Source organism: Thunnus thynnus, chromosome 2 (genome assembly GCF_963924715.1).
Source record: "Thunnus thynnus chromosome 2, fThuThy2.1, whole genome shotgun sequence".
NCBI classification, from domain to species: domain Eukaryota; kingdom Metazoa; phylum Chordata; class Actinopteri; order Scombriformes; family Scombridae; genus Thunnus; species Thunnus thynnus.
Window position 1 is genome coordinate 4,352,315 of NC_089518.1, and position 25,028 is coordinate 4,377,342.

Genomic DNA, 25,028 nt, shown 5'->3' on the forward strand with positions numbered 1-25,028 from the left:
AAAGAATAAATTAATGTCCTCAGCTGCCTTCCATAAGGGCTTCCAAGTGATGTCATACTCCCTCTAATGGCCATTATGCAGGAGCTATGAACAGCTCTTTTGTTTTTGTTTTTTGTTTTTTTTACATGAACACCATGGCTGTCTTAACATAACATTGATCATTTTTGGGCAGTTTGTAACCAGGAACAGATTATTTCATCAGTAATACATGTGAAGAATGCTCTGTTTGGCTAATATTAGCCTGTCATAAAGTTGTTTATGCTACATCTAACTGGCTAACATATGAAAAGCTAATAACCGTGTCCCAAATTCATATTATATACTCATCCTAACTGTGTGAAGTGCAGTTTTTAATACGCAGCATAACAGAAGAGGCAATGAGCCTTGCTGCCAGTTTGTCCCAGTGGCCAACCTCTGTACTACATTAAAAAAGAAGCATTTTCCCTGCAGACAAAATAAAAGAGATGTCTGGGAAACTGTTGAAAGGCCTAAATTGCCAAACAATGCCAATTACTACCTTGTATTTTCTTAAAAATCAAACCATGAAATTGTAATACCTGTAAAACTCCCAGAGACCAGAAAAACATTTTTTTGCGTGTGACATCATCTGAATGTAAAGTTGATAGAACAGGTCAGGGGCCAGCAAGAGACACTAATACACATGTGCATTGGAGCGCACCACACGAAAGCAAACCAGGAAGAGAGAAAATGTCATTGGCATATATGCAGTATGAGCAGTTTTCATTCAGATGGTGTCTGGTATCCAGTTCTCATAATATGTACATCCATGGCTGGAGAGATGTGGAAACATGTCAGTTGGTGGTAAGTAATAAATCTTTGATGAAGTGTTCTAACTTGAAATCTCACATGGTGTTCTAGGCTCACAATTGACGTCATTTTACTAATTTTCTTCAATTTCTTCTTCCAATGTTCATATTTAGTCTGTGTTTAGTGTGTGGAGCTGGCAACTACCCATAAGGGCCCTGTGTCAAAATGTAGGTTCAATACATTTCATATTTGACTTGATATCCTTACATGGTGCAGATCCTTGAATAGTCAAATCATCAGAAAGTAACTGACACACAGCAGACCTGGGGTAGGGTTAACTAATGGGCTGGTGGGGGGGGGGGGGGGGGGGGGGGGGGGGGGCAAGAGCTCATTTTTGCCTCTGGCCTTTAACAGGTTAATCAGATCCTGGTAACATATATATAGTATTAGTATACAATATGGATTGGGACACTGTGTTTGCTACTAGTGGATAGCGCTGTGTGTTAACTTAAACCAGACGTCCTTGGTTCAGTTGGCCTGCTGACTAGTTATCAGGCTAACAAAACAAAAAGCAGCTGCTTGTCTTCTGTGGACTGAGCTGACTGTGTTTAAGAGAACACAATTTACTGTCACTAAACCATACTACAAAAATCCACATTAAACACTTCACTTTCACTTCTAATGTCACTGCGTGGATCCACAGATACATCACTGTCTAGCCATGTTGCTGCCTATATGTTGACACATTATCAACTAACTGTCCAGTGGAACGTCTGATATGGTGGAGAGATACTGTCACAAGTCTCTGATGAGAACAAACTGTTATGCAGTCTAGACAGTGATTTCCTCCTCAGATGTGCTTTGTCTGTTTGTATTCTTGCTATATTCTTCAGGTTTGATCATTGGTGCTAAAGTTCACTGTAAATGCTGAATGTGTTGAACAAGCATAGATCTGTTTTCTTCTTTGGTATTAGTTATAAGTAGTGAGTTTCTGAGGTCTGTTATAAAGCCTACAAACAGATCAACTGTGATTCCTTGCAGAAGGTTAGCTGTTCAGCCACCTTATTTTTTCTGGTGCACAAGTGGGAATCTTCATTTGGCTTCGTCCATGTTGCACCTCAAGTTGAGTAGCGATCATGCTTTTGAGCTGTTCCACACTGAACAGGTGTCTCTGAGGACATGAGAGACAATGATAACACACAAAGGTCGAATGTCCTCGAAACACACTGCTAATTAGGACCAGGAGGAGCAGGGGTAATGGGGCAGGAGCAGATCTCTTCCCAAAGTATTTAATCTGTGAATACAAGTTTGTTGCTTTTCAACTTGATGTTAGCTGACCTACAAGAATTCTGATGAAGAGAAAGCCTCCTTCAAAAACAACTGGAGTGTATTGATGATCGTGTGTCCGACTCCTCCCTGATGGGGTGGGAGGAGGAGAAGGAGGTGAGGATGGACTAGAAACTCACGGGGAGGAATTTCTGTGTCCGTGCAGTGAGGAGGAGGAGGATGAAGAAGAGGAGCAGGATGGTTGGAGCTGTGTGGGACTGGTCTTTCCCTGAGTCTGACAGTTGCTGTGTTTCCCACGGTGTCCCGTCATCCCTGCTATGGCCGACTGCCGAGCAAACAGGACACCTGAGGAGCAAACATCAAGTCAAACTCAGCCTTAAACTCCATGCTGTCCTGGCATCACTTCTTAAAGGACCATGCCAGTGTTTTTATGTGTTTTAGTCTGTGTACTACAAATGACATCACTTTTTCATACCTTCTAGGCAGTCATTGGTTTAGGTTCATTTTAATTTCGTATGAAAACCTACTTATGAACAGATTTGAGTTTGATTGTTGTCAAACAATGTCTGCTGCACGTTTTTCAAAAATATTTGTAATTAAAGGGCAACTTAACACCGATTTATTTTGAACCTACCACACTTGATGTGTCCGTCTCCGTTTTAATCAATACATCTGTCGACACCGGCAGCTTGCGTTTCACTTATTCGTAATTGACAGTCCACAATCTCTTTAATTATCTTCAGATTGGATTTTCTAAATTAGTTACATATGTAACTATAGTTCTATGTATGAGCTATTGTTCTGTGGCAGTATGTAACATCTGGATTTTTACCATCTGTGGCAGTCAGGTGGGATGAAATAGAACTCTCCACACCGCCGACAGTTGATTTCTGTTTTATATGTCATGATTAGTGAACGTTATGTTCCCTTGTACTTTGGCGGTGTAGAAGGCAACGTAACTGATTTTTCACAGATTTTTGTTTTTCAGTCTAGAGGACAGAATTTCCGGATTTGCTCTGGAAAAAGGCAAAGAACTGACCGGGACCAGAATCAGTTGATAGTATATACAGTGGATTTAAAGTTAAGTTGCTCTTTAAAGTCACTATGTGCAGGATTTGAAAAGTTCTAACTGATTCCCCCCCAGCACTGGTATCAAAAAATACCCCTTCCCCTTCACCCCATGGGTCTGACTCAGGGACACTGAGATGAATAAGCTTTAAGTAAAAACACAATACCGCACCCCTTGTCTTATTTCTTATTTTTCTACAAACAGAAATGCATGCTGTCAGAATAATTTGAAAGATGCTAGAATTCTCAGCATGTGACAAAATGTAATAATATCAAAACTAATACTATAACTACAGCTTAAAGAAAATCCGTCCTCTCCTCTGCAGGTATGTTCAGCAGGTTAGTATAATGTATAAGACATTATTACAATATATTTTAAAACTATATGCCACTATGTGCCACAGATTCTCTTTCAGTATTATAGATCTACTTCTCATATACTATGAGATGTATTTCATGTCTGTCTGTCCTGGTACAGACTGTAAATCCCTCTGAGACGAATTTGTGATTTGGGCTTTATAAATAAATTTGACTTCACTTGACATGACTGTGTTGGCCATCGAGTTTTACAGTTACAGTTTACTTAACTATACATAGCTATCTATTTAGCTTTTTCAAAGCTGCTACTAAAGACATAATCAACAATAAATATGATCTTAAAAAATGTGAAATGTAAAATTACAACCTATTAATTCCATTAAAAACTTATATTGATATTTGTACCATTGTATTTAACCCTGTATTATATAAATAATAGACAGTCAACAGTCCTGAGTTATATTTCAGCATACTTATCTGCAGAACTCAAAATAAAGACAGATTAAAGTGAGTTTCAGTCGGTGGCAGGATGAGCTAGATCAAATCAACACTCTACTGCTGAACACTGGCTCTCAGAGTGGGAGCTCAGATATGAAGTTGACGGCCACCAGACTTATACCCTGACATGAATTGCCTATGTTAAAGTAGAAAGGCAGTAATTACCTCAAGACACAAGCTACCTCCATTTACACACACACACACACACACACACACGCACACTAGGCAGGCACATAAGACAATAAGCCCCATCGACCTCGAATCCACAAGCCCAATTTTGAGATATTTAACTTTTTTAACTCTATTGGACTGCCACTTCATTACGATGGATTTTATAGCAAAGACATCAAATTGCGTAGAGGACTAAGCACCAGGGTGCTGCTATAACTTATTGAATTTCCTGCCTGCAATTACATCAGCAAACGGCCCCTCTATTTACCTGTGTAGACAACTCCATTTATTTCTATTGACATGTTGATGCTGCTAATGCCGTTGGTAGACAGGTTCAATGCGGTCTCTTGTCTATCATCTGTCAAGAGAGGAGGCAGAGAACGAGAGAGAGAAAAACTCAATATGAGCATTTAGAAAGGGAACAGAAGAAGCAAGTAGAGCGCCCCGGTGGAGTATTGGTGATAATTCAGAGAGTGACAGGATAAGGAGAGCTTTATTAAAGAGTTCTGGGGAGAAAGAACTGTCAAAAGATGTTACAGCCATTTGTTCATGTCAGTTATAGATGAACCCTATCACAGCACACACGCAGCTGGAAAACTTGCTTGAATAAATGTGACTGGTTCTGAAATAATGGAAATGTCTTAAGAAAACAGACTAACACTGCACACACAGTGATCTCAGGGAGCTGCTGTGATATCAAACCATCTGTAAACAAAATTTTATCCATCTAAGTGCATCTGGGTAGAGACAAATAATAGTGTTTGGATGTAATCTTTAAATGACAGTGTTTATATGTGAGGGCCAGAGCCAGACAACCAGCGTGGGACCTGAGAAAGATTCTCACTCATTTTTCCATCACGTATCAAGTGCAAAGCCCACTATTATGACTAATATGAGAGAGGCAGTGATGCAGACAGAAATGATATCACACTTGAGCAGATAGGCCCCTTATTCTTCCTTTAGCCTCTATCATTAAGTCATATGTGACTTATGGTTTGTCATGAGCTATGCTGGCTGAAGCCAAAGCTGGGCCAGATGAGCATTTTTACTCATGACAAGCCGGCTTCTGCCTGTGGTGAAGAACTATTTCTTCATAACATCTGTGGAACTGAGCTCAAATCATACATGTTACATGATGAACTATGTGCACATTAATGGTTCAGGCGTTTCTCAGTGGGATCTCAGACAGCCTCACTGGAAGGGCCATTAGCTGCTGTTGACACATCACCCATTGGTAGACACATTGGCCCTGTTTACACCTGGCATTAACATGTGTCTCGGGTGATCCGACCACAAGTGGACAGCCCTAAGTACAGGTGTGAACGCACCCAAGACGCATTGAGGAGACACTGAGATCTGATAACTTTCAGACCACATTTGGAGCACATGTGGCCACATTCATTTAGCAGAGTAAACGCAACGCATCCTGGGCCACACTGAAGGACCACCTACTCAACTGACGTCCTCTATTTTCCTGCAGCTTAGGCACAGGAGTCGCATTGCTGCCTCCTGGTCCAAAGCTGTGTTCAACTTGTTTGATAACAGGATAAAGAAATGAATTATTTTGTTTTTCTGTTTTTCATGTGAATTAAAAAAAAAAAAAAAGTAATCCACTTCCCATTTTTTCCTGTTTTTCTTGTTCTCGTAACTGGTTTTCCTCATCAAATCAACTAGAAGAGAAATTAAATCAAAACCAGGAAATAACTTGTTTTTTGCTTGCCTGTCTAAAAAAAATATTTCAGAAGCTAAACATTGCTGGATAGTTTCCTTCTGTCCTGTCAAGTTGATAACTACAGGTTTTAGTTTTGCTGCGCTGCTCGACATAAAATGAGCTCAGGATTTATCAGGAGGACGGCTGCTGACTTATTGGATGTGTAGAAGAACACAGAACATTAATTAACATTAGATCCTGACCAATCCTGTTGGCATGTCTGGAGATTTAAATAATCAATGAAATTATGCTGCTGTGCCTCATGTGTAAATGCGCATATAACTCTATATTTGCATATATATATATATGTACACACACACACATATATATATATATATATAAATATATATATATATATATATATATATATATATATATATATATATATATAGACAAGGCGCTAGAGTAAATTGATAGGATGGGCATTGTATATTTGTTTATCCTGTTATCAAACAAGTTGAACACAGCTTTGGACAGAAGATACACAGACCCCTGCTCCTCCTCCCGCTCAGACCCACTCGCTGGTTCAAAACAAATGAGTTTGGGCTTTGCAAATGGAAATAATTTATTTGCATATAGAGCGAGGAAGTGAGATCCGATCAGAAGTGGTCACTCAAGACGCATGTGGAGGCGTATGTTAATGCCAGGTGTGAATAGACGTAAACGACTTTTTAACAAACATTACTCAAACAGGAAGAAATAGTGCAATTGCTGGGGTCTATTTTCAGCAGTGGAATAATATACATTTGGTGCCGTAGTGAGTATTTATGGCAGCAGGGCAGTGTGTGTGGAACCCAAAATAAACGACATTGTGTGTGCTGATGGTAATGAAGGAACATCTCCCCCATTGCAACAGTGTGGCTCACTGATGTGTTTTTAAAAGAAGGAGGGGACTCCAGAGAACACAGTGAGAACATCTCAGAACAACTCAGATCAGTCTTATCAAAGCCCCTTGAATTACCTTACCTCTGTTGTTGAGTTTGATGTTGAGGGGCAGCTGAGTGGCCATTGCCAGCAGGTTCTGCTGCAGCGCTTGTTGCATGAGCCTCTGCTGCTCCTCTGCCACCATCATCATCTTCTTCTCTGGTGGTTCACCACTTTCCAGCTTCTCTCTGAGCTGCTCCAGAGCTGCCACCTGGACGGCAGCTGCAGCCTGTGCTGCAGCCTGAGCCGCTGCTGCATGGGCAGCCACGGCTGCAGCATGATGGCCACTGGGAGACATGGGGAGGGCCATCCGACTGGGCAGGCAGCTGGCCATCATTGGCTCCTCTGGAGAGAAAAAGACTATTTAGGTGACACATGTCTCTGAACACGTCTGTATGCTTATACATGTCTAAAATACACTGTATATGAAAACTCCTGTCACTTCCATAAATAAGCCTGGTAGTGTGGATAATGGTGTATAAATGCTGAAAAGTTTGTCTTTTTCATTAGCTCATATTGCTCTCATTGTTTTACAGCAGCACTAATATACTATACGATATATTTACTGTAAATATTTAAATTCTCCATCTCTTTTATACTGCTATTCCAGCTCTTTTACATCCTCAATCACTTTACATTTTTTCATCATATTTATATATTTTGTGTGAATATTCTATCTTTAGCTGTGAGTCTTTTCTAAGCATTTTATTAAACTAGATTACTTAAATGAAACAATGTTATATTTATCTTATGAGGCAGACAATGTTAGCTGCTATCTGGGTCGTATTTATCAAACTTCTGAAGACTATTGCAGTGCCTGTTCCAAACATGCTTGGCCTCCAGTGTTGCTGCTTCAACGCATAGAAACATTAATACAGTTGATGTGATGATGTGAGGTGTGGAAGAGCACCAACAACATGAAAGAAACTAACATTCTATTATACACAGATGTTAAGTACTGTAATAGTGAATCTTTTCTCATTTCAAGTATAATGAGAGCTGCATTTAAATATAAAATGCATAACAGAGAGCTTTTGAAAAAATATCCATCCTAAAATAAATCAGATCGATCATATTGGGCTCTTAGATCGTTTATTTTCTGTGGCTTCAGTTCAGATCATTTGAGTGGATATATTTGCTCAAAAGTTTTGTGCTTACATGAGACATATTGGTTTTGAACTGCCTGTGGGAAGTAACCCAAGAGTCTGTCCATTCTTCATTAAAAGTTTTTGCATTTTTTAGAGCACACCATGTGAAAAAACTTGAGCGAGCTGAGCTATTACTAAAAGGTGACGTGAAAACAGATTGGTCAGCCATTTCTCTGAGAATAAAGTCAGAATTTGAGTTAAATCTCAGACTTCTGACTTTAAACTCAGAACTCTAATACATTTTTCACATGGCCCTTATTCTCTCTCTCTCTCTTCCTCTCTCTCTCTCTCAGTTGCTGGTAGTATGGTTTGGTGTGTGTTTGGTGGCTGTTCTGATGGGGATTGCATCCTCTGAGACACCATCCCTGTCTCTGAGGCATGGAATGAGGGTGGTGCCGCAGCCCAGTACCACAGTGGAGCAGGTGCTGTCGGCGGTAGGAGAACAAGTGGGGCACAGAAACATCTCTTGTGCCTCAAGCATGAATAAAGCGGTGGTTGTATTTTTGAAGGAGCAGGAGTTTGGCAATCAGTGCGTAGAGAGTGGCTTGTACTTAAATGATGAGTTTATCCAAGTGCCTTCCATCTGGGTCACCATGTCTGGGGTCCCTCCGTTTATTTCCAATGAGGCGCGGGAGCAAGAATTGAAGCGCTTCGGGAGGTTTGTGAGCAGATTCTGGACGGTGACTCTGGGTTGTAAGGACGCCAGGCTGAAGCATGTTAAATCTCTACGGAGACAAGTGTTTGTGTTTTTGGACTCTCCAACTCAAACATTGGATGTCTCTTCCGTGTTAGGCATGAGGAGGGGTTCTACATGGTGTATGCTAGTTCTGGGAACATTAAGTGTTTTGAGTGTGGAGATGTGGGTCACAAGCGGGTTGCTTGTCTGTGACCGACAGCGGGGAGAGGAACAGTAGACAGCTAACGCCACCTGAGGTTGCTCCTCCTGTGCGGAGTGAGGCTGGTGGGTTTGTGTCTGGGGCCACCGATACTGGCAGCTCCGTGGCTGGGGATGTTGGTGTTGGTGGCTCTGTATCTGGAGCTGATGGTGTTGGCAGCTCCGGGTCTAAAGATAATTCAGCAGGGGAGGTGGAGGCTGAACCTGTGGTCAGGACAGGGCAGAGGGAGGATGACATGGGGAGGTCAGAGCAGGATGCGGAGTGTTCTGCTGTACAGGAGGCTGAGTTGCTGCAGGTCAGACTGGACAGTGAGCCGGACGAGCAGGTAATGAAGCCTGCTGGTTGCCATGTGACTGACATGGAGTGTGAATCTGAATCTGATAGTGGTTCTGTAGTGGACAGCGTCTCTCAGAATGTAGACTTGTATTCATTAGAGGAGATAAATGGCTCTCTGGATGACACATTTTGTAAAAAAGTTAATGTCAAAGATTACTTTCCTGATGTTGACAAATTCATTCAGTCAGTTACTACACTTCACTTCAGAGAGTTGTTGGGTTAGATGGTTACTGGATGGAAAGAAATGTTAACGTCTCAAGAAACATGTCACTGGTCTAAGGAAAGATGTAAAAGTGACTAAAGCTAAAATGGTAAAGAAAATGAAACTCTCAAAATAAAGGTACCATGATCATACAACACTGGATGTTTCAGCTCTGCTGTTTTTTTCTGTCTGGTTTCTTACTGGTCTGTCTCTCTTCTCCTTATATGCAGGCCTCATGAAATATGAAAGGGGGCAGAGAGGTAGAAAAAAGAGCCTTAATAAGAGAAATAATCAAGCAAAAAAGACTAGATATAGTTTTTCAACAGGAAAAACAGTGATAGCATAAATGAAGTAGAAGTTTTATTTTCCTGTACTTCAAATGTGAACATTATATCCAGCACAGAGATGGTGAAGGGCAGAGTCCTTACGGTGAAAGCTGAAATACAGGAGTTTATCTTTAGTTTTATTAATGTTTATGCACCAAACCAAGGCTCTGAGTGTGAAAGGATTTTTAAAATATAAAAAGAAAATTAAGTAGCATTGATCCAACATAGTGTATTGTACCAGCTGGAGACTGGAATTGTTGTACTGATTTTACTTTTGATAGGACATGGGAGGAGCCACAGCTTCAGTCATCCTCTGTCTGATGTCTTAAAGAAAACTGATTTGGTTGATGTGTGGAGGATGAAACACCCTTCAGTCAGACAGTGCACTTGGGTCAAAATATCAGATGGTAGAGTTAGTGCAGCTAGATTAGACAGATTTTATGTATCTGGTTCCTTTACTGTTAGAGTTGTCAGATCCTCTCCATTGCTTTTACGGACCATCATTTAGTTTTAATGGAGCTGATTCTATCCTTCACTTGAAAACCAAAATCTTTTTGGCATTTTAACATTAAACCATTACATGATCTTAACTTTTGTGAAAATTTCAAATTGTTTTGGGCTTACTGGAGATCTAGGAAAGATAATTTTCTTTCCTTTACTCGGTGGGAGGTAGGAAAGGCTCAAATTAGGGTTTTTTGTCAACAATGTATCCAATTTCACAGTTAACATCAAGAGAACTGTGCAGGAGTTAGAGAAAGAGATAAGAGACCTGGAAAACACCTTTGTCTCACAACTGGTCAGCAGAACTATGGCTTGCAGGAAGAATTCCTTCCTTCAAGAGAGAGCCAAAGGAGCATTAGCCCAAGCATGCTTCACCAGACTAGAGGACATGGATGCACCAACCACTTTCTTCTTCAAATTTAGATAAGTCATTTGTTCAGAGGAAACAAATGATGTGTCTTCCTCTCCCTGATAGAAAGGTGACCACAGATCCAGCTGAGATGAAGAAGCATGCAGTGGACTTCTACACAGACTTGTTCAAGGCAGACAGCCTTGTGCATGCTGCTGCGGAGCTTCTGCAGGGGCTTCCTCAGCTGAGTTCAGAGGATCAGGACACCTTAAGTTTACCATCAGATTTTTTTAAACACTTCTGGAGTGTTTTGCGGCAGGACCTTCTGGAAATTTTTTAAGGGTGTTTTAAAAAAGAGATACTTCCAGCTTCCTGTAGGCATGCAGTTCTCTCTCTGCTATCTAAGAAGGGAGATTTAGTCCTTTTAAAAAACTGGAGACCAGTAGCTCTTTTATGCACAGACCTTAAAAGTTTTATCAAACAGATTGAAAATTGTTGATTGGTGCAGATCAGTCTTACTGTGTTCCAGACAGGTCTATGTTTGATTTCTAATGAGGGATGTGTTTAATATATAATATTAATGTTGGTATTATAGCCATTGACCAAGAGAGGGCTTTTGATCGTGTAGATCATGCTTTTCTTTTTTCTACTTTGCAGGCATTTCGTGTTGGGGAGGGGTTCCTGTCCTGGGTAAAGTTGTTATATAGTGGTGCTTTTTGTGTAGCGAAGGTGGGGGGAGGGCTGAGCTGTCCTGTGCCAGTTCGTACAGGGATCAGACAGGGCTGCCCCATCTCAGGCCAGCTTCACAGCATCGCCATTGAGCCTCTTCTGTGCAGGTTGAGGAGTAGACTCAGAGCCCTCCTGTTGTTGTATCAGCATATGCTGAGATGTTAATGTGTTTATCCAGGATCAGGCAGATGTCCAAGAATTAAAAAAAGCCTGGCCTTATATGAGAAAGCTTCTTCAGCCAGGGTTAATTGGGGTTAACGACTGGTCTTCCTGGGAACCTTAGGTGGGGAAATAGGGGTATATGTAGGAAGTGAGGACTTTCAAAGGTAGAACTGGGAGGGAGTGCTGGGAAAGGTAGAAGCCAAGTTGTCTAAATGGAAATGGTTGCTAACCCAGCTGTCCCACAGGGGAAGAGCTCTGATAGTCAATAACCTGGTCACCTCATCTCTATGGCACAAACTTATTGTTTTAGTGCCACTGCCAGGCCTTGTGAAAGGGGTACAGCAGCTCCTGGTGAACTTCTTCTGGTCGGGTCAGCACTTGCTGAGAGCATCGGTTCTGTATCTCCCTGTGGCAGAGGGAGGACAAGGACTTAAAGACATTCTGTCCAGAACCGCAGCCTTCAGACTACAGATGGCACAGAGGGGGCCATCTCACAAGAGCATCAATGGAAACGCTTGGAGGCATCACTAACATCAGGTCCTCCAGAGTGCTGAGGAGGATTGTGGAGAAAGTCTGGCAGTCCCTGTCTGTGCCACTGAGAGTGTTTGCTATAAATTGTTCTCTAGCTGACCTGTGGAGGAGTGATGAGAGGAGAGTGGACTGCTTCTTTCCCCGAAAACACCAGTGCTCTGTAGCTTCAGCTCTTGTGGGAAGAAGCAGCTTTATTGCAGCTGAGTGAAGGTGCTGAACGTTCACTCTCTGGTTGAAGTCAGGGAGTCAAGGTGGAATGAGGTTTTGGCTTCAGACTGTACCCCTAAAGTCAGGTGGAGGTTCCTGTATAAGCCTCCTGTTGAGAAATGGATGGCTGACTCCAGTGGAGGATTATACATGGAGCAATAGCCACAAACAGGCACAGAGCTCACCTTGATCCAAGCACTGGGGAGGGATGTCCTTTCTGTGTACAAAGGGAAACTTTAGAACATTTATTGGTCCTTTGTCCCCGATTAGTGGGCTTATTTAGCATACTGCAGGAATGGGTGGAAACTTTCAGGGAGAAATTTTCTGTCCCTTTGTTTGTTTTTTGGCCTAAATACACAGTAAGAAAAACATTTACTTTGTTCTGATAAATTTTTTGTTTGCAACTGCTAAATTAGCAATCTGAAGGACCAGGAAGAATCAGATGTTAGGGCAGGGCTGGACTGATGTGGTGCAGAGTCTGAAGGGTTTGGCTGTAGCTCATCTAAGAGTGGAGCACACTTTCTACACCCTGATTGGTAATCTGAACTCTTTCAGGGGTCTGTGGGGGATCAGACAAGTTTTATGTTCACTTGAGGAAAATGGTTCAGTGGTCCTTAATTTTTAACTTATTATCGCTTGAATGTGTGTGTGTGTGTGTGCGTGTGTGTGTGTGTGTGTGTGTGTGTGTGTGTGTGTGAGAGAGAGAGAGAGAGAGAGAGAGAGAGAGAGTGTGTGACAGGGAGGGATTTTTGTGTAAAGGATTTGATGGACCTGTAGTAATTTATTTCTTTTAGCTCACCAGTTTACATTCAAGAAGGTGATGATAGATATGGAATACTGAAAACAAGATGAATGTCAGCTTTATTCTTGTCATTTTCACCACTGAGATTTACAACAAAAATGTGGTGTAACATCTTATCAAATGTGTTTAGAGAAAAACTTGAAAGAACATGAAAGCAGCAGCTGCAACTACTGAGTTATTGAATTGGCCTATTCCGAATCATATACATATATACAGTACATACACTGTATATATTTCTACAGTATTAATCATGAACAATGATATATTGTACAGACATTCCAAGTCATATCAGAAGGTGTGTCCTTGGCTCTGTCTTGAGGACCCTGACAGGCTACTTTTAACCAACCTGAGACCTCCTGAGATCTTTTTAGTATTTTAATATTTTCAAGTCTAAGGAAGTGTGAAAAATAGCTTTGAATTTTAAGTTTAAAAACAGTGTATTTTTACCTTTCACTTCAAATTTGATAAGTACCAGCTCTGTCACCATTAATTGTTTTTCAAAACCTCCATTATCTTAAGATTTGTGTTTATTCTCTAGAGCTATTTACTGATGCAACAGTATCTTTTACCCTTTATCTTTCACATAAGTATTCAGACCCTTTACTCAGTACTAAGTTGAAGCATCTTTGGCAGCCTAGAGTTTTCTTGGGTATGATGCGACAAGCTTTGCGCACTTGGATTTGGATTTCGAAAACACCCCCACAGCATGATGCTGTCACCACCATGCTTCACTGTTGGGATGGTATTGGGCAGATGATGAGTGCTGCCTGGTTTCCTCCAGACTTGATGCTTAGAATTGAGGCCAAACAATTCAGTCTTGGTTTCATCAGACCAGAGAATCTTGTTTTTCACAGTCTGAGAGTCCTTTAGGTGCTTTTTTGCAAACTCCAAGCAGGCTTTCCTGTGTCTGTCACTGAGGAGAGGCTTCCATCTGGCTACTCTGCCATAAAGCCCAGATGGGTGGAGTGTTGCAGTGATGGTTGTCCTTCTGGAAGTTTCTCCCATATCCACACAGGATCTCTGGAGCTCAGCCAGAGGGTCACTTCTCTTACCACGGCCCTTCTCCCCTGATTGCTCAGTTTGGTTGGGTGGCCAGCTCTAGGAAGAGTCCTGGTTGTTCTAAACTTCTTCCATTTAAGAATTATGGGGGCTGCTGTGCTCTTGGGAACCGTCAGTGCAGCAGATTTTTTTTGTAGCCTTCCTCACATCTGTGCCTCAACACAATCCTGACTCCAATCAAGGTGCACAAACATCTCAAAGATGTTCAAGAGAAATGGGAGGCACCTGGGCTTAATTTCAAGTGTCATAACAAAGGATCTGAATACTTATGTCACTGTGATATTTCAGTTTTTCCTTTTTAATAAATTTGTAAAAAATTCTTAAATGTTTTCACTTTATCATTATGGGGTACTGAATGTCGATTGATGAGGGGAAAATGAATTTAAACGATTTTAGCATAAGGCTGCGACATAACAAAATGTGAAAAAAGTGAGAGGGTCTGAATACTTTCTAATTACACTATATATATATGTGTGTATGTATATATATATATATATACACACACACACACATATATATATACACACACACACACACACACACACACATATATATATGTGTGTGTGTGTGTGTGTGTGTGTGTGTGTGTGTGTGTATATATACACATATATATAGACATACATATATACATATATACATACATATATACATATATACATACATACATATATACAGCACTAGAGTCATAAAGAACTATTTTTTGAGGCCTGCAACAGATGGTATGGTTTGGCCCCCACAGAGCCCTGATCTCAACATCATGGAGTCAATCTGGGATTACATGTAGAAGCATCTGAGATGGCCTAAATAATAAATCCACAGAAGAACATTCTTTCTCCAGGATACAACAACCTACCTGCAAATTACCATGAAAAACTGTGTTAAAGTGAACCGAGGAGAACTGCTGCTGTTTTAAAGGCAAAGCTGCTCACAGCAAATATTGATTTCATTTATGTTTCTGCTGTTTACTCAACTTTGTAAGAAGTTAATTGATAAATTAAAACAATTTATAGCAACATTTTTGTAAGCATTCTCACTTTACTTTTAGTGCCTAAAACTTTTGCACAGTACTGTATGTTTGTGTGTGTGTGTGTGTGTGTGCGTGTGTATATATATGTATATACATATATATCTATATAATATTTGTGTCCCTCCAAGGCACAGGCAGGTAAAGGTACAAATCACATTTAAGTTATTGAAGCTGCTAATGAAAATAAACGAATGCTTTATCCTTATAAAACAACACTAATATTTTAGCTACAGTAGCTTTGCATGTGCTTTAGACATGGCTGATGTAAAAAGAAGCTGCTACACAGATCAGTGAGCTGCTTTTTTTCCTTGAGGACCCATAATCAAAGAGCTCTAGTGCTCTTTGTGGTGCATTAGTGTGACTCAGAAATTGCTAGTGCTGATATAAGGAAGTCCTGCAAGATGTTTCCTCTTTGGGGAGAATGACCATACTGCCCACAAGTTACATGAGTATGACTGGATGGAAATGGGGCAGCTATTGTGAAATCAATTTCTGACATAAAAACACACTGACTTCTCCTTAAGTGGCCAGGTAATCATGCAACAATTTCTCAAAAAGATGTTGTAATCTGTGTAATATATCATGTGCAATCTCTTCTTTGACACACTATTCACGACGGAGGAATGAATCATACTTCAGAGGGACAGAAAAAGAATGTTTTTTTCGGGATCTGGCCTGATGACTGCATCATGACTAAAATTAACTTAAATTTTCCTCCAACAATTTGTTTGTTTCTGATGTTTCATCAGACAAACTCCACACTTGTTCACCAGATTTCTATTTGCCAAAAAGGTACAACTGTAATTCAAACTTCACAAACAATGTTTGTTAAGGGTTTTTTTTTACTTCCCTCTAATGGTATTTAGCCATAGTTTTGGTTTTATTTGCTCAAGTTTTGATATATATATGTATATATGTATTTGTCTCTGATCTTATCAGAGCTTGTCTTATCTTGTCATATATTGTAAATTCTAAAATAAATGTCAGCATTAAAAAATTGGCAAACAGGAAAGGAGGGGTGTTAATGTGAAACATCGGTAACCTGACGTGCCAGATGGTTTGTTACACAGAACCAGGGTCCAAAATTAACTTTTTGGCTCTCCAGCCATGGTGGCTGGTAAATGAAAAAAAATATTTTTTATTTACTGATTTTTTACCAACCAAAATAATAAATTGCTTTTTACTATTGCAATTTGCTATTAATACTATTTATCATGTTATCTTGGTCTCATATATGATTGTCAATCAATATTATAGTAGTGTGCAAAGATGCACTTCAGTATGTAAATGTGCCCAAGTTGGAATTAAATGCCATCACATTAATATAAAGACTACAGCAGCACAAACAATCAGAAAATCCATTGGCATGAGTTTCAGTGATAATTTAATTAAGAACTAATTTGCGTCTCAATTGAATGCCAAGTTTACTAGAAGTATCATGATTAGCAAAATACTTTAAATTATTTACTGCTTGTTCATTATATGTGTGGCAAAAGCAACACTTTCTTGAGCTGCCAGATTTTTGAACGGGGTTCGTTCAGAGTAACAGCAACATTCACGTAATGTAGTTAACAAGCCAAGTTAGCCCTCCGAGCTAATGCGTAATAACTATGCTAACGACAAATCGGAAATGTGCAACTACATTTTTTCCACCACTAGATGTCAAACAAAAACCAGAGACTATATCGCATTAAGTTGCTGTGAGTTGTAAATTCGCCACTTCTAAAAAGGGGGCAGAGGATAACGCTTGAAAGATGTACACCTGACAAGCCCAATCAGCTGTCCTGCTCCTGCCGCCGTTTCAGACTCACCCTGGTTGATGGCTGTCTCCTCGGTCTGCCGCTGGGTGTGCAATACTATCCTCTTCTTTTTTTCCATTTAATGGCGGGCAGCAACCAGCTTTAAGGTGCATCACCGCCATCTACTATGCTGGAGTGTGAACCAGTTATCTACCCCCACAAACAAACACAGTGAACTAGCAGCTTTCTCCAGTGCATGTAGGAAATTCATTTTTTCCACTGGCCAGAGTGGCAGGTGGTCTCCATAATTTAATCCCAAAGACTAAATTTACCTGCATTTGGCGAATGGTGAGTGTTAATTTTGGACCCTGCACAGAACCATCAGAGAACTCATCCTTGGAAACCATTTGGAAAAGGGCAGGCACCTTCAAAAATGACTTGGCAGGTTATTGGGTGAACAACCTGTCTATCACCACCGTCTTACTTAGTGAGGCACCTGAATTCACAAGATCTTCATAGCACATAACTTGAAACCTGACAAGATGGATTCTTGCGTGATCTTGTGATGTTGTGATTTTGCAAATCCAGCTGCTGCTAATTGGGAAGGAAAACAATATTTGTGTTAAAAAGAGAAAGTGAGAGTAGTGAGTATCACATGACTCAGCTCTGTACAAATAAAAGCCTGGTTCTCGCTGCAATTTAAAATAATATTTCAGACTTTGTCTTGTTTTATATTTATTGTTTTATTTTCATGTCTTCAAGTCTTGTGTCTTATATTGTTTTGTCTTATATTATCCTTGTTTCTTGTATGGTCTTATCTTACCTTTCTTGATCACAGGCACCTGGGAGATATGGCCACTGTTATGAGTGGGCATAGGTAGGTGGGACATCTGTATCTTTGGTGAAGACAGGAGGGTGGGGGTGCCCACAGGAGAGTAGTTGAAGATGGCAGAGCCGTAGCTCTGCCGACGGCCTTCCCGCCGGTTGCTGTCAATAGCTGCCTGAAGCTCACCAGGGGAGCTTAGTCCCCGCTTTTCACATTCATACGGGTAGAGGTACTTCATATACCTGCAGGGAATAAAAAGAATTCAATGATTTACTTGGCTTTTTGACACATTGATCATCCATTAGTCAATCAATCAATCTCCGCCAGATGGGAGGAGGATTGAAAAAGTCACATAATGAAATAAAATCAGACTGCATATTTTTACTATTAAATCATTTCAATGGTTTAATTTCCACTTGAATTAAAACCACAGCGAGGGCTTCTAGCAGAGTGACAGCTGCATGCCATGTCTCCTTTTAAACAAAAAGACTCTGGAGCAAGTCACTTCTGACATCATATTTGATGACTGCAATGTTTGTACATACAATTGGTTATGGCATTAAAACAGTCATTTTTTAATTAGTCGTTTGACTAATTAATAACCCTATAAATATAAATGTAGTGTAGGGGCACTTTCATTTACCAGTGGTCTGAACAACACAGCAAATAATGAGTCTGTCAACAGTCAATGATGCTTGCTAAAGTCTTCTAAAGTTTGATGCTGTTACAAATGTCCACAGATAGTCAGAAGTGTTCTTGGTTTAATAGTGAGTCTGTTGACTTTTCAGAGGTGTTCAGAGGTGGAAGTGTCTTATATATACAGTATTGCTGTGTATTATCACCATCCAGTCTATGTATTACTTAGAGGACAAGGTGGCTGGACATTCTCTTGAAACCTGAATTCATCCAAAAATCGACAAAACTGCTTTGATTATCATATGTTCATATCTGAGGTGTCATATATTAATAATTGTCATATATGTAAGGATATGTAAATATATAAGTGTCGTATATTAACACCTTGTGGCTATGTACCCCTCCTGGATGAGAATGTCAGTTTCCTCTTGATGGAAGCCAGTCTGGATAATCTTTTTCATTGCAGAAAAGCTTATACACTATGGCAGGGAGTGTATTATTTTGAAAGGGAGAGAAAGGAGCAGAGCTGATTGGTCAGGCCGTTTGAGACCAGAACACACTTATTGATAATATATTCCTCCTGGTCCAGCCTGTGACAGCTGAGCTGCTGGTGCTCCGCTGCTGGCCACTGCCAGTGATCTGCTAACAGTCAGAGGAGCCTGTGCTGTGAACTCCCACCACCACCTGTGCGTCTACACTGTGACTCATGACAGTATAGCCCACTGACAACTACTCATATAACTGATTTTGAATTAAAGGTTCTGGATGTAGGAATCAGAAATTCCTTCTCATTAGTGACATCTGTGGCCATTAAATGAGCTGCAGTCAACATCTTGGTATTCGCGCTTGCGTGCTCGCAGCGTGATACTATTACAGGTGATGTCTTTTTTCTCACGTACACCTCTCATAATTACATAAAAGATCTCTAACTTTATGTCTTGCACCGTAAAGCATCTCTCACTCCCAGTCAGTCAGCCCCTCCCCCCGTTGTATGTACGAGCACTTGCTCGCTCACACTCAAACAAACACACGCACAGGCTCCTGCTGCACTGTGGCAGCTGACCGGTGAGAGCCAATCCACACCAACCAACTCACACAAATATGAGTTAATCCCGACTCACAAACCGCCAAGTTTTATTTTTACCAACTGTGTTAACTAAACACCGTTAGGCTCAGTGAGCTGTGTCCGGGCAGCAACGAGCTGTTGTCGGGGAGCAACGCGATGCGGTTTTGTTGTGAAATGTTTGCTTATTATGGCCTTTGAACTACCAACAGGGAAAACAAAAGGGGGTAAACTATGTTCTGCTATCTCTCTGGTGCTCGCTTTCTGCTCTTTTGTTGAGGAAATAATGTTGTTTTAGCTGTGTATGCTCAGCAGAGGGCGACTTGTCATTACGGGGGTGTTTTGTTGCGAAATGTGTACTGGTTGATGGAGGCAGCTAGCTGTTTCATTAGCTGGAATGCTAATATCTGCTTTTTACATTTTTACATTACATTCCTTTAATAATTGCCATGTGTTTTCAAGAATTTGAAATCCACATACACATAAAAACCATGTGGATATTGACAAAAAAATCATTGTCATTCAGCTTAAGCAAGTCTGCTTTCCTTAGTTCCAGAAAAGTTGACCTTTAGGAAATACTAGATCAAAAAATATCACCTGCTGACAGAAATCTCTCATTGAATAATAATTAATAATAATGTTTTCCACCACTCTGTTCAGACGGGAGATTGCTGCATCATGTGCAAACAAACTGCAGTCGAACAACACTGGGACTACAGCTTAAACGCAGAGCCATCTAGAATACTATAATTAGCATGAATCACAGCAGGGACTGGCAGCTTAAGACCACACATATACCTCAGCTGCAGGAAATACAGATGACTCTGCTTTTCACCTGTCTGGACAGTTGTAGTCAAACATTAAGCTTTTGATAGGCATTTAAAGAAAAGAGATGGTCATGTTTAATCACAGACACCTGGCCTAAAAATCACCGACTGCTTACAATATAAACAACAAGTACAGTATGTCATCCATCTTGGACACACAGAACATTGGTGGCTGGCCCGAGTGAGTGCAGGTTTTCAGTCATCTGGGTTTATCATCTCTGCTCCTACTCACTGTGTTCGGAGAGTGAAAGCAGCACTGGTAATGGAGGTAGGGAGGTTAAGGCCTTTGGTGATCTCACGCCATATTTTCTTATTGATGACTTCCACTAAGCCGCCTTTTTCAGTGACGAGCTTGTAGAGCATGTAGAGATCCAACACCTGCTTGGCCATGATAGGAATCCGATTCACTGGAGTCCCTGCAGAAAGCAAACACAATATCCACAATCAATTCCATTAACTTTGGTTCCTCCCATCAATAGGCTTCTGCACCTTCTTATATAGCCAATTTATCTCGAGCCAGTCAAATGTCTGACAGCTCTCTTAACAGCAGGAAATATAACTTTAAAAAAAAACTTGCTAATGTCTTATCCGTACATCCACTGGAAACTGCTATATTTATAAGAAATGTATTATTTCTATGACATGATGAAATAAATATCTTTAATAAATATCTCTTGGACTGAACTTTGTATATGTGAAAATATGCAGTGACAAAACACTTTCATCTTATTTAATAATGTAAGATGACAAACTGAGAAGCTGCTCCTAATAAAATGAACATATAAGGCATGAAATTAAAAAAAAAAGCAATTTATATGAAAAAACCCCAGATAAATTAGTCTTGACTTGTTTAAAACTTTACAAATACAGTCTGTGGAAAATGGGAGGTCATCTTCTATTTAATGACTGCTATCCTGGACCCTTATTAGCAAAATAAAGGGGCTCAGATAATAATTTGTATTTGCAATTTAATGTTCGGCAATAAAGAGAGAACAGCCAGCTCTTTGTGAAGATTCCAAAGTGGTTGACCCTGAGATAATTAACCTGCATTTCGCTGATAGAGTTCCATTGTGCCCATCGGATTTACCATAATAGCGATCAATAGCTGCAGAAATATAGTGCAAACAACAGCAGTGGGGCCTATACAGTGAGGGGGGAGGACAGCTCTGAAGTATCGTCTGAGGTGGTAAAACCACATCAATTAAGGTCAGTAATTACGGCTTCATTTTGCGGTGCTGGCATGTGAACGAATGAGACACTATTAAAACAAAAGATTGATGGTCCTCTCTCCTCAAAAGACAATGCCAGCAGTAAGTCTGGAGCTGTAGCTCCTGAACATTGCTCTTTGGAGGAGAAAGTGCAGGAGTGGCTTGATTTAGACAAAAAATGACTTCAGCAGGTAATAAATGAGCTTTCACAGGCAACAGCACTGATCAGCACCACAAAGACACAGGAAAGCTTCTTCCCCGAAACCATCTGAACTGTGAACTCTTGGGAACCCACACACCATCTCCCCTACACCCTTCACTGCACACTTGATGTACATATTCTTTGTGTACAGTATTTATTTTAACTTCTTTTGCACATTGTTTGAGACCAATTGTCAGCACAGAACATGTAAGATAACATAGCTTTGGTAAGGAAAGACTGCTGATTAGCACATCCTCCTTGGCATATTGTTTAAACCTTTTTTTTATACCTTTACTTTGCAGGGTGTTGGCACATCCTGTTTTTGTTGTCTTTTATGTTGTACGGGATTTATGATGTCCTTGGCACAGTATTGTGATGTGTGTCACTTTACATTTCACTGTGCACCCTGTGTTGTGCATATGATGAAGGAAAACATTAAACTAACACTGTTTATCTTTATATTTAACCAAATTTTAACCAGATCCTTTACCCTGAACTTCAAACTGAGTCGAACTGTAAGCATGAAGCACTTTCTTTGCCATGTGATTAAAACAGATATTTGTATTATTGTTGATAAAATTAGGGCTGTCACTTTCCATATAGTATGGAACGAACATTTGTAGTTTTCATAGTATATGTAATGTATGATCATAGATGTGGAAATTTAAAATGACTTCTACAGTGAGACCCTCCCCCTCCAGCTTTATCTTTATTACAACTGATTATAATGTGAATCCATGCTGATCTATAAAACTGTTATTATGACACAATAGCCAACCAAACAAGGATTGAGGCAATAAATAAAAGCCTCAGCCTTTGTCTGACAGAATCTGAGGCAAGACAAGCCTCTTAAAACAAGATTTATGTGCTTTCAATACCAAGGGTGATGTATTTGTCCCTCTGATTCTCTGAAAGAGATATAAGGAATAAAAGAGTGAGGATGGAGCTCTTTTGTCAGCACAAACTATCTCATCAGGCCATGTATCATTATGACAATGAGCTATGGTGGACAAGTTGGAAGAAATCCACTTTGCTCCGAGTCTAATAGTTGTCTTCAGTTAATACCTCAGCTGCTAAGAGAAGAGCAGTTTGTAATTGGAACAATGCAGAGAATCAGGGGCTCTAGTAGTGTGGTAATCATCTTTATGCTTGGCTTCATCGCTGATGCGTTCACTTTGCACCTCCGAGTCAATAATGGGATGAGAATTTCTCCTCCTCATTGACTTTGCTCTTTTAACCCATGAAATGAACGATTAATGCAGCGTCGCAGGGGAAACAACTGTTTATCTACTTATGTTCAACTCCCTAAATGAAGATGAGGAGGAGGAGGATGTAACTCACAGCTTGTCAAACATCAGCGGGATATGAACCCTCCGTTTCAGGCATCCAAACAGAATTTAAGTGGCCCAAAACCTTTAAAGTCTTGTAAGTCTGGTGAATTCTATATTCATTTATTTGTCGACAGATCCCATAAGAAAACCTACATGAACTGACCTACTATCAACTTGTGTGTACATCAAAGTCTGATACAGTATATCTTATTTCTCTTGTCGTCCAAAAATGATTAGACACATCAGTGAGTTACCCTGTTGCATTGGGTGACATGTTCCTTCACACCATGAACACACACATTGTAGTTTAGTCTGACTAAATCACACACACATCATCCTGCTGCAAGAAATACTCACTAAATCAAATGTGGATTCATCCGCTGTTGAAAGTAGTCCCCAACAAATGCACCATTTCCTCCTGTTTGAGTGACGTTTGTTAAAACATGTTTGTTACAGTGACCAGCTGTTTAAGGAAATTACTTGACCTTTTTTAAAACTATATATTTGTGAGTTGTTTTTTTTAAGATTAGGATCTTCAGTAAGAACCAACGGGCAGTGTCACAGAGAGAGCAGGGAAGTTAGAAAGTATTAAGAGATGGACTAACATATTGCTGGTTTGGGTCTTTTCATGGGATTTGTTTAATGTAAGAAAAAGGTATAACAATGCTAGACTTAATCTTTAACAAGCCTATAAGAAAGAAAAATAAAGTATTATTCTCACAGTGCTTCTAAAGATTAAGTGTTACTGATAGACACCAGCAGTAGGAATGCAGTGTACAGAAAATTTTATTCTAAGACATTTATGCTAGTTATACTATATTTTATCCACCAACAAAACAATTGTTAACACATTTTGAAGATAGTCAGCATTGTGCAAGTGCTGCAATACATTTTTTTGCCATATCTTACTTTGGGAAATATTTTTCTATGAAATATTTTTTTATTGAACAAAAGAATCGAAAGTTCATATTAAATGTTGTCTAAACACAAGCAGCCATAAAGGAAATTATAGTGTAAAACTGTTCATCTTGTGATTCACATCAAGAAGTCTTTGATCGAAGAATAAGAGAAGATCTTGAATCTAACCTGACATTTGATGTCACCTTCCAATACTTGACAGTTTTTGATCCTTAGTGTACCAGACACATTTTAGTGAGTACCCAAAAAGTACTGACCCAGCTCTATGTATAATCCACTACTTAATTAGTGTCTGCCCAGCACGGTTTCCTCTGGATGGAGATAAGTCGCTTAAATAAATGCTGACAAAAATGACAGAAAATGAACACATGTCCCTGCAGTTGCAGAACCTATAAAGCAACTTTTCCTGTGCTAGCTGTGTGAAGACGGCTACAAAACAGGGAAAAGCATAAAAATAAGGGAAGTCAACTTAAAGGTGAAAGCCGGAGGCAGCAGGAAAGTAAGGGGGAATATTTAGTGTCATAGCGATCGAAGACTGAGTCATTTTTTAAGGTAACTCTCAAGTTGCCTTTTCTTCTGCCACATAGTATTCTTAAGCAATTAGGTGGGGAACAAAAGTTGACTCGTTTGAGAAAAAGTGCTGATGGTAGTCCTCAGATAATAATCAATTAATAAGAACAGCCCTGGGGCAACAATAAATCACTGTGGGTATTTATCAACACACAAAGGAGACTATCACAGCCATTGTCTGCTCTGCTTTTGATGGAATCTCTCAATGAGTATTCCATGTAGTTGCTTCCAGGACTGAAAAAAACAACACAAAGGTGTTCTGACCATCTGCTGCGTGATTCAAGACTTTAAGGTTCCTCTGAGAAAAGAAAATATGTCAGTGAAATACTGCACTGCATCACGGTACCTCTTTGTAGTAGAAAACAGGGCAGAACACACTACAGAATCATGGACATCTCATCTAGAAGAATATATTCAATCAATAATCAATAAATACAAACACTGTCGATTTCTTCCAGTGGCGCTGACATGAAAACTATTTTGGTTCAGTGAATTTCTGCTGTCAGTCAGCACTGGCAGCTGTCCTCTCAGCTCCCCAGGAGCTGCAGCTGACAGACGGCTGCTTCTGTTGACAGACGCTGAATGCAGATCAGGTCAGAACGGATAGAGTGCCTGAATAGCACTTACATGCCGCTAAGGTCTCGGTTTCTATGTAGATTCCAGTTAGACTTTAAAGAATAATTCTGGT

At 40.1% G+C, this 25,028-nt stretch overlaps 1 protein-coding gene across 1 annotated transcript in view; it reads right to left on the reverse strand.

The window, feature by feature from the left end:
* Nucleotides 1-1,153: 1,153 nt before the first annotated feature.
* The window catches only part of arid3c (AT rich interactive domain 3C (BRIGHT-like)), a 135,682-nt gene continuing 111,807 nt past the window's right edge, over nucleotides 1,154-25,028 (reverse strand). The window contains exons 4-8 of the mRNA XM_067600116.1: nucleotides 20,344-20,527; nucleotides 17,583-17,827; nucleotides 6,788-7,090; nucleotides 4,379-4,468; nucleotides 1,154-2,400 (exon numbers count right to left, since the gene is read on the reverse strand). Of these exons, the coding sequence (XP_067456217.1) occupies nucleotides 2,231-2,400; nucleotides 4,379-4,468; nucleotides 6,788-7,090; nucleotides 17,583-17,827; nucleotides 20,344-20,527 (992 nt within the window). The 3' untranslated portion in view covers nucleotides 1,154-2,230. The remainder of the gene's footprint in view (nucleotides 2,401-4,378; nucleotides 4,469-6,787; nucleotides 7,091-17,582; nucleotides 17,828-20,343; nucleotides 20,528-25,028) is intronic.